The following is a 14,371-nucleotide window of genomic DNA, read 5'->3' as shown; positions in this document are numbered from 1 at the left end:
GAAAATAGAACCTGGGGGGGGGGGGTTGGGATATCGAACGCTACGGCACTTTCTTCGTTGAAAAATATTAACTATTCGCGTTCTCTATCTCTGCTCTATTATGATATATCAATGACATTCAACACATAAACGGTTTTCCTTCCCAGACTCCTTCCCAGATTCCTTCGAATTCCCTTCCTCCGACCAGCTCTTCACAACTCCAGCGAGGTGCTTCCGGAAATGTCCTTGTTGTTCTGGGGAGGCATACGACTTGACTACCGTCTCTATCAAATCATCTGTGCTAACCTTGGGAAGGTCCTTCTGCTGTCCACCGTTGACTTCCTTCGTGTTCGGCGTGTTCGCTGCCCGCAATGCCTTGGGGAGGTCCTTACCCCGAGAAACACGGTCCACCAGGTCAGCGGCCAAGTCCACCCCAAGAGCACAGGTGCGATTCCGAGAGCCAATCATTGGCTGGGAATACTCCATCGAAAGGGTGTGGAGATCGAACTGGTCTCGATCACAGCAGTCCTGCGTGTCATGCAAATGGTACGGTGAACGATCGGCGTTCAGACTGGCGGTGGAGTGCAGATGTAGCAGCCGACGTGGCCAAGAGAAATAGTTCTGAATATCTGTCGACAAGTGACGGGTGGTCGTGCAGTCGAGAGAAAGGCCGACATCGATGTAGTGTCTGTGGAGGGTTTCCTCGGAGGGGGCGAGGTCGACCTCTTGTACGAGAATTCCATACGTGGATCTCATCTGGTCAAGAGACTGACATTCAGCGCCATTCTGAGGGGTATCTTTGAGGAACGGGATAACGTGTTGCTGCATGAGCGCCCTTTCGAAAAATGCAAGCTGTCGTGCACGGACAGATGTGGTCGTCCCGGTGGCGGGGCTCTTGCCTGCGGGCAGCACGAATAGGAACGGCATGTGACCCGCAGCAAGAAGTCGAGGGACCAATTTACTAGCCATAATGTGGGAGAAGGGGTCTCCTCGGAGGAAAACAGCAACGTGCAAGGGCCGCGCCAAAGGCTCTCCGGTCAGCGAATCGGCAAGGCGGGATGCATGCTCGGCAATGCGGTCGACGGAGCTCACATAGAAGTGAGTACCCTGTGTGAATGATCCAATGGTGTACAGGCCAGGAGATGTTGAAAGGGTGTCGAAGTTCACAACGAAACCGCCCAGCGGGTGAGGAGTGGCCATCCCCTTACGCATCGTGGCCTGGATGAGCGGCGACGGAGCGTGAGTGACTCGGCATTCTTGACCGGTAGCTTCGACCACATAGGATGCTTCGATCTTGCCCTCGGACGTGTTGGCAAAGAAGCCGTTCCCGTTCGACTCGATTTCTCGCCCTTTGACGACTTTCAGCTGGCCTCGCTTCATCATCTTCAGAATCTTCTCCCCGTTCTCGACAGGCATCCCGTGTCGGTACCGCATCCAGCAGCTGTAGAACTTGTCGTAGAACAGCTTTTTGTCGTGCATCTCAAGAGAACGCCAATAGCGCTCGACAAGCGGCGCCGTGCTGCGCAGGACAGTTTGCCATCCAGCTCTGCCCTCTTGCGCATCCTTGATATCGGACTCCAACTCCTCCATTGGGCAGTCGTGATTCTGAAGCAGCCAGCTCCAATCGTTTCCGGCCAAGTGCGAGACCTCCTCCATGATACCACTCATGAGACTGGCAAAGGAAGCCCCCACGCGCGTCGGAGCATGAACGTGTTTGGCAAGAGTGTAGAGGTTGTGCCGACGCGGAAAAGGGACCGGTGCCCCCTGTACCTTGGGAAGTCGGCCGCTGCGCGACATAAAGGTAATGGGGCCACGGTGACCATTGTCGACGAGGGCATTCGCAGCGTCAATGGCGGATAGGCGAGAGCCGAGGATGATGATGGGGGCGTCTACCGGGAGGGACATCAATCTGGTTGTGGGCCAAGGCGAAGGGAAATAGCCCGGGAGGTGACTAAGGTGAGGGTTCGCCGTCACAGTAAAGTTTCCCACCGCTAGCACAACGTCCTTTGCGAACAGGGTCTTGGCGTTCTTTTGGAGGGTAAGGGTGAAGGTGCCGTCGTCGTCGCGGTTGATATCCTGGACTTCGTCCTGGATAAAGGAAATTTCACCTCCCATCTGTCGGACATCTTCCACAGATTGAGACCACATGGCGCGGAGGTAGTCTCCGTAGCTCTCACGGAAAGGGTACAGTTTCAGATTCGGATCATTTTTCCATTCGTTGAAATGATTGGGGTTGTCCGGATACAGCCCCATGGTGGATTTGGTCATGTTGAGGATCGTACCGGCACAATCAGGCGAGTACGCCAATCCGGGGCCGGCCTCGTCATTCTTCTCGATCAACGTGATCTTTCGCACGGGCTTTCCGGCGCGAAACCGCTTGACCAGCTGAAGAATTACAGCAAGACCACTGGCACCACCTCCGATCACCACGATATTGTCCGTGGACGGAGTGGTCCGACTAGGCATCGTAGAAGGCATCAGACAGTTCCGATAATAAAAAGGTATATCTGAAATTGATCAACAAGAAAAGTACTGGTGTTCGAAAACGAAGGAATGATTTGCTGATTACAGCGACATCACGATAAGACAGGCCGACAATATATACTCCATGCTATGTGCTATATGTACGTCTTCTACGCTATACAAACATACCGACTAACTGGGACTCCTGCATAAACAAGCACCGGTCCGTGGATGTGGATGGCCGGTGAAGGACAGATCTTAGATCAGGAGCAGATCCCTTACTTGCTCCTTCCATAATTGGGGACGTTATGATTTTCCATAATCAAGGCATAGGGGCATGCATACGTACTGCATGGAGCTAGCCGATTGCTTGGCTCAGCTATACTATGCATATTGCAGCCCCGACATACCAATTAAACAATACCGGCAGCTCACATGGTGCTATGGAAGTACATCCTGGAGATCCCCCGTTCGCTCCGTTCTTGCCAAGTCCCGGTGTCGAAATATAGTGCATCGATCACTCTGTAGAAGGAGCACAGAATCTCTCCTTGCTGATATATGACATCAGACTCAGCTAGCCAACGATTGTCAACCGGATGATCTTTTCTATTTCTCTTCTCTCGTTTCACCCACCAAGTATATAGGAGGCTGAAAGACGCAACTGTCGGTCATGAAACAGGGAACAAGGAGTTCTTGGCAGGCTCTAGAAGGCTGGACAGCAGCTGGTAATTGGAAAGGCAGGGAAGGACGGCGTGCATAGTACGCGTCAACGAATTCCTCGACCTTGTGGAGCCCATATTGTCATCAGACCGCAATTGACGAAGGGCCAAGACAGCCTTGTTGTTTATTGTAGGCTTGGCGTAGAGAAGCAGCAAGGAAATACATGCTCATATGGAAACGATTTGGTGATCGATTGCTTGTGTTGAATCACCGTCGTCGTGGACTAAGAATGTGGTTCGAGGCCGGCGATGATGGCGCCGATGATAGCGCAATTGGTATGTAGTTCTCTAGAGACGTCCGTAGTAGAGGCATTCGAGAGTCTCGTATAGACATTCGCGCGTATTCCTAAACAATTCATGTCAAATTTAGGGTTCTTGATTTAAGGTTCCGCCCGGTTACCGGTCGGTCCGGGGTCGGCGGTGATCGACTCGGCATAGAAGGTGTATATGTATACGGAAAAGATAAACCATTCATTATACTACTATTAAAAGTCACTAACTATAATAAGTTATATCAGAAGACGAAATAATTAGCATCCGACAGGTAATTTGCATTCTTTACAGGGCAGCAACCGAAATCCGCTTGGCCCCGGCATTTCCGTTCAGCATCGTTGCACCACTCGAGTTCCGGAGATGGTTTTGGTGCTCGAATTCCTCCTGGACATCAAGGCTGAATCGACGAGGACGATGCCACACGCCAACATCGTCATCCGTCGCGGACACATCCTGCGACGCGGGTGCTGAGATGTTGAACTTGGTCGACAATTGCTTCACCAATTCGGAATACGCCCGCGTCTCGCCAGCTGGAGTTGACGATCCCTTCTGGCGGCGAGCCTGAGCGTGTGTGAGCAGTTCCAGGTGCTGCGAAGCGATTTCAGCAGCGCTCTCGTCATGCACCGCGTCACGGTCGTTGAGCAGTTCGTTCAGGGCAGTTTCGTGGAGAGCGACCGCGGCGCGGTAGTTGCCGGACGCCGTATACATTCCGGACAGCAACGTATTCATGTCGAAGGTAACGGGGTCACAGTTACCCCAGACCTGACGCAAATTGTAGCAGATATCGCGACCGAGCTTAATGGCGCCGTCAACGTTGTCCCGGCAGTAACGAGTTTCCACCAGACGACGCCCGATCCAGACAACGACATTCAGGGTCCATGTTCGCTGGACGATACGAGAGGTCCATAGATCGGTCAAAATAACCTGGTAAAATCGATCAGTAAACAACCCGAAACAAACATATGCGAGAGAGAAACATACCTCCAGATCCTCAAATAGTTCGTGCTCTCCTAAAATCGTAACCAAGTCGTTAAGCTCAGCGAACGGCAATTCGGAGAACTGAACGTTGATGTCCTGTGCGTTCGTCATGATTTCCTGCAAGAGCAACTTGGACTCGATCGACATATTCCTCGCAACCTTCTCGTCGGTGCACTTGGCGGTGTTGTAACCGTTGAGGTACAGACAGATCTTGATGGAAGCCAGGATACTCTCGTAGGTTCGCAGACCTTCAGTCAAGTGAACGAAGGAGTGGAAGGCGCCAGCCAGGTCAGCGGCTTCCTGGAATCGCAAACTGTCGCAAAGGCTCTTGACTTCGTGAATAGTAGCCGCGATAATGTTTGTGTTGTAGTCCTCGTACAAGACCTCCCGGCGGCAGATATTGTAAAATTGGCGGATGACGTCCTTTTGCTTGAGATGCGAGATTGATAGGGTGTTGCAGAAATAGGCGTACAGTTTCGACTGGGTCTGTTTGGCGGTAGTTGTTCGCCTTTGCTCGGTCTGCGCCCGATGGAGCTTCTCACCAGAGGTCAGTGTTGGGACAAGATCGTGGCTCGACAAGCTTTGTTCAAACGATCCGAACACGGAGCTCTCCTCGCTAAGCTCATCCAAGATCTGGCTGAACGACTGGCGATTCCGGAAGTATTCTTCAAAGGCAGCAACGAATATGGCGGGTTGATACGTATTCAGCGATCTCTGTGACTCGGGGCGCTCGTACACCACCTGCTGGCGCAGGGCGTCGATCAAGTTGTTGCCCGCGTCGATGTAGCCGCACTCCAAGTAAATCTCCGCCAGCCGGCGAGCCCGGTCCACCAACGTCTCCTGGTGATTGGTGACTTCGATTGTTTCGTGGGCGTGAGAGCGCAGGGTGGTAGCCCCGCGATTCCAGGAGTCCGTGGAGTCCTGTAAAGCAAAGAACAAAGCAATTTGACGCAGCCACGACAGAGCGGAAGTGGACGAATGGCCGTGTCGCTGCTTTGAAAGCGCCATTTCCTCCGCGTACAGAGATCCGGCTTCGGGAGACCTGGACTTCTTTCGCAAATAGAGCTGAGCCAGTTTGTGCTTGGTCGTGATAGGCAACGTCAGCGACATGTCAGGCAAAGCACGGGAGGCTTGAGACGACGGGACCCATTCGTTGACCCTCAAGACCTGCTGGTAAAGCTGAATGGCGTCGTCCAGGTGTTGTTCGCCTTCTTCGCAGACACCAGCTAATCCGAGCGTGGCCCTGAGCGTCATGTCGTGCGAAGGGCCGTGGATCTTCTTGCAAAGTCGCAGATGCTCAGAGGCGACACGGTACCGCTCCGAGTAGTTCTCCGACTTGCCCGTCGTTTCGAGAATCGCCATGTATCCGTTATACGTTTTCTCCAAGAGGCCTTCCAACAAAGCGCGGTCGTATCCATCCTTCTCGTCGAAGTGGATGAGTGTAGGCCACAGATGGCGATAGACTCCCAATGCCGAGTCCCATTGTTTGTTCGATTCATAAAGAGCGATAAGCGCAACCGCAGCCCGGATACCGGTTGACCTGATCTTCCCATCACGGAGACTGGCATCGTAGATCGTGCCGTAACTGTTCTCTGCGTCGTCGTGATGCTCGAGCCGCGTTGCGAGGTCTCCCTGGTGGTACAGGCTGTCCATAGTGTGCTTGTCTGAGACACCAAGACGTGACAGGAAGAACTGGCTGACTTGGCGCAGGACAACCAATGCCATCGCGTACTGGAAGGTGTTTTCGTAGAACTCAACCACCGTCTTGACGACGGCGGTGATGGAAGGAACAGACACCTTATCAGCGATGATGGATGCCTTGAAAGCATTCCCGTAGACAACGGAAGCCTTGGGAACGTTCATACGACGGAACGAGCAGTAGGCCATGTCCAAGGCCAGGTTTGCCATGTGCGGCGCTCGGTCAGAGGGGAACTTCGAGTCGGAATCCGCGCTGTCAACCATCGGCCAGGTGTGTTTGAGAACCGCACCCGCGCAGTCGCTGCCTTCAAGCCACTCCTCGTCACGGATGTGGACAGCGGCAAGGTTGTGACTCAGGATCAGATTCGATACCGAGAGATTCTCTCCAGAGGCCATAGAGTCAAGAAGCTGGTGCAGCAGGAGACGGTCCTTGGTGGAGAGCGCGGCCAGATTTTTGTAGTTGGCTTTAGTCGTTCCTGCCACCAATTGCTCGGCCAATGTAACGGCCTGAGGGGTGTATTCGAGACCGGCACGCTTGTAGTAGTTCCAAATGATGACAGACAGCATGCGCTCCATGTCGGTAAGCTGCATCTCACGAGCTTCGTTGCGGAGTGTTTCGGCTCGCTCCAACATCTCGGGGGAATGAATACCATCCGTCTGGATGTCCGCAGAGAGATCACGCATGACAACTTCGGCCTCATCAGGGCGTCCGTGGCGGCGCAGGAACTGGTAGTAGACCAATGCCACCTTGGTCCTCTTGTCCCAGGTGGATGCCGATGTCGCATCGTGCGCCAACAAACCTGCCCATAAGCTAGCCAGAATTCCCTCTGCCTGGTCGGGCTGGTTCTGCTGTTCGTAGAGGCGTGCGATGTACAAGGTGTAGGCGATGCGGCGATCATCCGTGGCAGGCAAGGTCCGAACCATGTTTTCGTACTTGGTGCGAGCGAGGGTGAGGGCCATGTCATCGTCGCCGGAGATCTCGAAGTGATGCGTCAAGAAATCAGCCGCCTTGCCACTCTCAAGCGAGTGAGAGCCATATCTGTGCACAGAGTTCTGGTAGAATTGCCGCGAAACGCCGTACGCTGCGTCCTCTTCGTTGCTGTCCTTGTACAACTTGACCAATACGGCCAAGTAACCGAAGCGGCGGTTGAAGCCCAAGGGAGAGCCTTCTGCGTCCACAGACACCAAGTGGTCAAGAGCCTCTGCTCGGCGGCGGTAGGTCTCATCTCGGGCGGCAGCCGCGTCGTCCCACTCGCTGGCACGGACGGTTCTTGCGATGAGCTCTGCCAGAGAGATTGTAACGGAAGACCTAGTACCCAGGATGGCATTGCTCATCCGCCATGCTTCATAGAGATGATCGTTCACAACGCCGGCATCTGCCTTGTGCAAAGCACGGCCACTGAAAATCAAACTTTGCAGGAGAGTCTTCGATTTCTGACCCAGGACGCCTTGGCGGACGTCGACGGAGACACGATACAGTTCCAGGATACTAGAGCGGCTGAACTGCGACTCGCGGCTTGTCAGTTCCAAAAGCACAAATAGAACCGACTCCGGCAGGGCCCGCTTGAAAGGTGCGACAAAGTTGAACGTTCCATCCGCGCTGACCAACGGAGAAGAGAGCAGGTGTGAGTACCAGTAGCGCGAAGTGTACTCCAGAAGCGTATAGGTTTCGAGGAATGCGTCTCGCTTGTCCACAGCCATCTTGTCGAATGAGATGTCAACCTCTTCCTTCAGGCAGAATTTGACCCAGGCCAACGATCGGACCAGGAGTTCGTAGTGTGCCTCCTGCATGTTGAACGGGAATTTGCCCTGGTTGGAGTAATCGCCCTCCATCGAATCAGCCAATTGGCGAACGCGCTCCCGGACAATGTGATGCCGGAACGCCGCAAATCCATCGCGTGTCGTGATGAGCGAGTTCACTGGCCGGAATGTCTCCTTCCCGGGACTAGTGACGCGAGAGACAAAGCTAGGCCCCTTGGTGTCGATAGTAAGCAGCTGTTTGACTTCCTGGATTTGCAATGGCCGCTCTGATGCCGCAAGCCAGGCAATGATGAGCCTAGCCTCCTGTTGATCAAGGTCTATGGCATTCAGATGGCTATCAACCAGGTCGTCCACGGATTTGGGCGCTTTCCGGGCAGCAGAAAGCATTTCGCTTGCTGTTTTGTGCTGTCCGATATATTGTACTGCCAGTTGCGCCCAAACAAACGAGCCCCGAGCATTAGAGACAATGGCCTTCGCAATAGTCTCCGTGTTGGCGGCGTCAAGGCCGTGGAGCTGAGAGTCGAGAGACATCATGTCGCACACCGCAACTTTGAGGTCGTCTCCGGTCTTAGAAGTGTCCATGGTCAGAAATTGGGCGTTGGAAAGGTCGACTTCGGTCGGGAGAGCTCGACTGAAAACGATCAGCTTGGACGGGGTACGTGGGCTGGAAATGGCGTTTTCGAGGCGACTGAGAAAGCGTGTTGCGCTCGCATCGGCGTTTCTCATCTGGTCCAAACCATCAATGACGATCATGAAGTGGATGTTGGACGTCAGAGCCGCTTCGACGGCTGTCCAGAGTACGTCCTCTACTTGAGGGTCGGGCGCGGCAGCAGACGCAGTGACAACCGCTCTAGTGGTAGCTTCCAGAATGGCCTTCTGGGCGTTGGGGTCATTGATTGACCTGTCAAGCATCTGGTGTACCAGGCCTTTGAGGACAGTCAAAGACAGCTCCGTGATCGGCACGTCGGCACCTGAGACGTCAATCAGCAAACGGTCCATCACAACATTGAAATAGATGAAAACTCACGAATCGGGAACGAGATGGCATTCCAAACATCATATTCAGCCGAGACCTGCAACCGCTCGGCAGTCCATTGGGCCAGTGCGCTTTTACCAGTCCCGGGATCGCCCGTCACGGCAAGCACATCGTGATCGCTCATGGCAAACGAGGCCAAATCCGAATCGAACCATGAGAAGGAACCGTCAGCCAGAGCGTGGCTATGGCCTTCGAGGATCATCTGCAGAGGACGATCCTGCAAGTCAAGAAATTGGTAAATCGCGGGAATATCAAGCGTGGTATCGTATTGGCTGGTCATGATGGCCTTGGTGATCCGTCGCCAATGCATGTTAAATCGGTTGAAGTACAGATAGAACGCCTCGTTAATGTTCTCGTTCATCGTCTCCCCGTCCTGAGCCTTGGGTGCATCGTTGTATTCCATGGTGACGTGGCTGACCAGTTCGACCAGGTCCGCGTAAATCTCAGCCACTTCATGAGCAACACCAGGGGTCCTGAAGTAGTGTTCACCCTGTAGCAAGAAGGAGATACCCATGGTTACCCGACCAAATTGGCCGAAGATACCTTCAAGACTACCTGGCTGGTCGATACCCATCTACAGCGGCGTATATCAGTATCAAATCATGTCCAGCATTTTCAAGTACAACTCACCTCTAGTAGGATCAAGGCTGTTCCCCAAATGAGCGAGGCAGCCTCGCTTGCCGCGGATACAATGCCAAGGACAGCATCGTATAGCGAGCTCACTGCGAAAGCGAACCGCGACGCCCGTCGGAGGACGGCATCCAAACGGCTGCCATCCCGAGGCATGCGACGAAGTCGTTCAACAGCAATCGTATCGAAGAAGGTGTCGACTGTCGTGCATTTGGAGCTAATATCGTGGGTGGAGTAGCCAATTCGGGTCTTGTATTCCTGAGAAATCGATTGGAGTCTCTCCCGGAGGATTGGAACCTTGCTGGGACTCCCGGCGACAGTGATGTTGCCGGTTATGTCGGTGGAAGACATGCTGTACTGCTTCACAACATGAGCATGTCTCGAAAATAGTAGTAGCAGGTGCGAAGAGTAATAATATCAAGGGGGGGGGAAAGCCCTGGGATTAAGAAATTGAGGGTTAAATAGGTAAAAGGGTCTGGATGTGGTTCCCTGACATCATGCACTTCATCTACTTCTCCTCGTCCAGCAGGAACAGACAGGGCCTTTGACATGCTCGATCCTCTCCGAAGTACCAGTCACTGCCACAGTATCCAGCTCATTTAGAGGGTTGCAATCGTCATTCAATAGCCTGGATCCGTGGTTGATAGACGATCGGCTATCAATGAGTGAGATCGGATCCGCCGGTACCATATCAGGACGGGGATCTCCACCATAAGAGCAAGTCATGTGTGTATAAAGCGTCTCCTGTTTCATCGTTCCTCGTGGTAGCCTTTCGCAGCTATCCCATAAGCGACTTCAGACGGTTACCGGTGAATTGACGTGAACTGTCCAGTCTCTCCAAACTCGCCCGTATTGCCGTATCGGGACCATTGAGTCGTTTGCATAATGGATGTCGCTTTGCAGTGGCCTTGGTCACATCCAGCGATTGAACTCACTGGGTTCGCGTGGATCTGGCGTAGTCATGGTGTCATTCCCCACCGTCCCTCGAACTCAATCACTTTGAGGGCGCAATCCGCTGTCATTGCACTCATCATGGCAGTATGCTGTACATAATAGTAGGACCTGAAGCGACAAGACGACTCTTGACGGCAAGAGTTGAGGGGAAGACGGTGGTCGAGTTCTCGAGTTCGAGATGAAGACGCGGTGGTTCTCGCCTGCCTATTTGGGATTAGCGCAAGGAACTATTCCCCATCGGGCATGGTTGGATTTCTGTGTACTATCAAAAACATCTCTGGCATTATTCATAGCTGTAGTTTTCTGGGTATCTAAAGTACATTCGCATAGGGTGGTCAGGCATTATAGAATTATATCAGGCGTAGTAAAAAAGGAAACAGATTACGGACTGGGAAATGAGATGGAGCTCTTCTTCAGACTCACGGGTTCTCTCCGTGAATCCAAACAGAAACAGTGGCCACAGTAGTGTAAACCATGAAGAAAAAGCCCACTCCGGCCATGGTCAGATCGCCGTATTTCACCCACCGGGACTCTGCCACTCCCTTCCAGTGCAGGTATGCCGGGTAGATGTAGACCAGCGGAACGCAGGCAAAGGAGCCAATCAACGAGACAAACTTGTCCAAGTCTCCAGCCCCAGCGGCGGCGATGACGGCACAGCATAATACCACGCACGTTCTAAACACGTTTTTCTTCCACTTGATCGACGGATCACCTTTACCGGACGCCAATCCAAAAAGCTTGCCTTCTATGATACGCACGGCCGGGAAAAGCTGCACGGGCGTGCCCACCAGGATGGCAAGGGAGTACAGAAATTGGACGGTATTGACAAGCCTATCAGTCTGCGGGAGATTGCTGAGAATTTCAGTCTTGGTCTCGACGCCAAAAGTGCCGTAAGAAAGAGCACCCGCCGCCGTAAACAGAATGGTAATAATGGTCATGACCGTATAGAGGAGCATGTCGAAGTTTTGAGGTTGTTTCATGGACGCTTGTATAGGGAGAATCAACCCGATTCCTTCAAACGTGAAGATGGAAGAACCGATTGTGAGTGTGAACGAGTTTGGGTTGAAGAGCTCAACAGTCGGGTGCAAGCCACGACGAGACGCGATGCTGGCGATATCATAGTAGTAAATATATCCAAGTCCGAAAAGAATGAAAACGTCGGCCAAGAGCGCGCTCGGTCCAAGCTTGGATATGTTTCGAATGAATGCCAGGGGAATGAGGACAAACAGCTGAATCAGGATCAGACTTGTAGTCGAGCCGAACATGCCTGCAGGAATTGCGACAGCCTCAAAGACCGCCTGGAGATTCTCAGCGGTGAAGATCATGGCAGCGCAAACGAATCCCAGCTGCGAGATCGCGACCGACGCCAAAATGAGCGTCCGAATCCGAGGTCCTGATATTTGCTCGCCAATGTCACCATATCCACCACCATACTTTGCCCGACATTGCAACAGCAGATGGAAGCACAGTGTACTGACGATTGCTACCGTGACCAGGGTAATGGATGAGAATAAAATCCCTCCATTGCGAAATGCTCTCGGCAAGAAGATGATGCCCGCACCCACAAAGGCCTTGAGTAGGGTGAAGAACGTCCGAACACTGGACGCATCGCCGCGGCGTGCTGCTCGCGCGCTCTTCCGGCGTCCAAGCAAAGGCCTGCGTTCCCCCGGTTGTCCTTCCTCCTCATCCGTTATTGCCGACTCATATTCCGATTCTGCGAGGTCCTCTCCAGCAAAGCTGCCGTATAAATCCAAGAAGTCGAGGAATGATGACGGCACCGTCTCGGGGTCCAACTCATGCCTTTGTCGAAGGAAATGACGCCTGAAATTGCCCGGCTCGTTGGCAGCGGCTCCGTCTTCAATCAAGTCTTCGGAATCTCGGGGGATATATGAGAAGGTATTCGTTCGTCGGTGCGGGTGTTTCGCTTTCGCCTCGATCCGGTATAGGTCACGGTGGATGTCACCACCCTGGAGCCGGAGCGAGGAGAGCTGGTCGGGGGTATCGGTACTGCGTGAGGGCCCTGAACTATCGTCTGGGTCAACCCGGAGCGGTGATCCTTCATCGTAAGAGCCGGTGTACTGGGGATCGAGGTGTTTGGAGAGAATATTAGCCTCTCTGTGTTCGAGTTCTCGAACCCGGCTGGAGGACTCTGGGGAATGTGCCATCTTGGTGTGTTGGGATACCCCGCGAGATCACATCGAATCGATAATTGAAATGAAGTTGTGAGGTGAGGAGCGGTCAAATAGAGAACAACGTGTCGTGCAGCTTCATGTCTGCAGTTAACTTTTGATTCAAACCCAGTGGTTGCGACACGTGATGCATGACATCACTCAGGCATCAAGGCATCACGTCGGCAGAGTATACCACAAGATTTGAAATAAAGTATACAGTTGGAGCACGAGGTAAGCATAGAAGGGGGTTGTCAGACTACAAGTATGATTGATAAATGATAGTATTGGGCGGAGATCTATAACCGTCCGTCAATGGGTCACTACATCCGCAACACAGATATACATATATATATCGGACAGGTCTATACTCCGTGCCGATCAACCATTTTTCGATATAACTGTCCCCCCCCCCCCCAGGATAAATTGCTATCATTGATCAGGTTCCACTTGTAATACTTCATGACGAGCAGACTGGTGCTCGGAAAAGGTGACCATAAATGTCGAAAACGCGCAGTTCTGACCCTCAGTTTTAGTACCATCTGTACCAGCACCATGCTTGCGACATACTGTGCCCTCTTGGTGACCGCCCCATGGGCTCTGGCCTAGGCTTCGCCATTCGGGTCAGAGTCTCTTGTCCAGTCCTTTGAATGCCAATGCGGACAGTCGCAGTTCCTCTCCTCCCCCCTTCATGCCAATATCACACCCCCTCCAGAGGAGGCTCGCCAGTGCCATGATTACAGTTGGTTTATATTTACCCAGATGAAGGAAAGCTACTGACAGCGAACAGAGCTCATTGACGCGCGTGGCACCGTTGAGCCCCAAGGTGTTTCGACCATGTTTTATACCTTGATCCAGAAGACCCTTTGACAGCGTATCTGGTGGTGTTAGCCTCCGAATACGACTTCCGGCGAGAGATTCGTACCAGAAATACGGCTTGTTTGGCTACTCGCAAGGCGCAACGTTGATGCTCAATGTCTAAACCAACTCAACAACAAGGCTCTCGACGCCGTCGCCGTAATAGAAAAGTGCTCGACTATTGTCTTCAAGTGAGTCTATATCGATGTTCACTAGTCATCTGGACATTTACACTGACCTCTTGACCAAGGGCGATGGTATTTGCAACTATAACCCTGCTTGCGATTGTGAACTCCCAGCTGGTCACCTTTCTCATGCGCTGGTTGATACGGCCCAGGATACTGCTTTCCAACATGTGATTTCTCACCTCAGGGAAGCAGTCTGAATTCGTTTCTCACATGGAGTTTGTTTCCGACCTGAGATAACTCTAAAAAGTTTCGTACATTCCAACGTCCAACAATCAGTCAGTCTCAGCCAAGAAGTAACTACATAACTAACTAACTAACGTGGTCGGTAAGCGAGCGACGCATGTAAGCGAGCGACGCACCATCCAACCGAATCTCACCCAACCATCTTAATCATTTTTTTATTGCCTACCATGCCACCAAATCGCTCTCAATCCTCCCAAAAATCAATCGAGCAGGAGGGTAGGGTCTTGTTAGCTATTGAAGCTATTCAAAAATATCAAATTACTTCTGTGCGCGAAGCAGCGCGCTGATTTAGCGTGCCTGAGGCTACGCTCCGCCGCTGTCTAGCTGGCCATACCAATCGCCATGATATGCGCGCAAACAACCATAAATTGACTGAAACTGAGGAGTATACGCTTCTTCAATGGATTTTGTCAATGGATTCAC

General features: G+C 52.6%; 3 protein-coding genes across 3 annotated transcripts; all 3 read right to left on the bottom strand.

Moving 5' to 3' along the window:
* Positions 1–41: 41 nt before the first annotated feature.
* ASPGLDRAFT_44758 (FAD/NAD(P)-binding protein) lies at positions 42–2,535 on the bottom strand. The gene has a single exon (XM_022546085.1). It carries the CDS (start codon positions 2,443–2,445, stop codon positions 109–111), a length of 2,337 nt encoding a protein of 778 aa, XP_022403553.1. The 5' UTR covers positions 2,446–2,535; the 3' UTR covers positions 42–108.
* A 1,184-nt stretch (positions 2,536–3,719) lies between these two features.
* On the bottom strand, positions 3,720–9,888 carry ASPGLDRAFT_120785 (tetratricopeptide repeat protein; the record flags this gene model as incomplete). The annotated part of the gene is made up of 4 exons (XM_022540174.1): positions 3,720–4,358; positions 4,416–8,842; positions 8,899–9,481; positions 9,538–9,888. 4 exons carry the CDS (start codon positions 9,886–9,888, stop codon positions 3,720–3,722), a joined length of 6,000 nt encoding a protein of 1,999 aa, XP_022403552.1.
* An 862-nt stretch (positions 9,889–10,750) lies between these two features.
* On the bottom strand, positions 10,751–12,735 carry ASPGLDRAFT_44755 (putative amino acid transporter). The gene has a single exon (XM_022546084.1). It carries the CDS (start codon positions 12,654–12,656, stop codon positions 10,911–10,913), a length of 1,746 nt encoding a protein of 581 aa, XP_022403551.1. The 5' UTR covers positions 12,657–12,735; the 3' UTR covers positions 10,751–10,910.
* Positions 12,736–14,371: the final 1,636 nt, after the last annotated feature.

Source organism: Aspergillus glaucus (genome assembly GCF_001890805.1).
Source record: "Aspergillus glaucus CBS 516.65 unplaced genomic scaffold ASPGLscaffold_5, whole genome shotgun sequence".
Lineage (NCBI taxonomy): Eukaryota > Fungi > Ascomycota > Eurotiomycetes > Eurotiales > Aspergillaceae > Aspergillus > Aspergillus glaucus.
The sequence above is the reverse complement of the archived record's forward strand: the minus strand, read 5'-3'. Positions and strand labels throughout refer to the sequence as shown.

Bases quoted from the DNA above. Each gene is read 5' to 3' on its own strand.
- ASPGLDRAFT_44758 (XM_022546085.1), bottom strand. From the start codon at position 2,445: ATGCCTAGTCGGACCACTCCGTCCACGGACAATATCGTGGTGATCGGA.
- ASPGLDRAFT_44755 (XM_022546084.1), bottom strand. From the start codon at position 12,656: ATGGCACATTCCCCAGAGTCCTCCAGCCGGGTTCGAGAACTCGAACAC.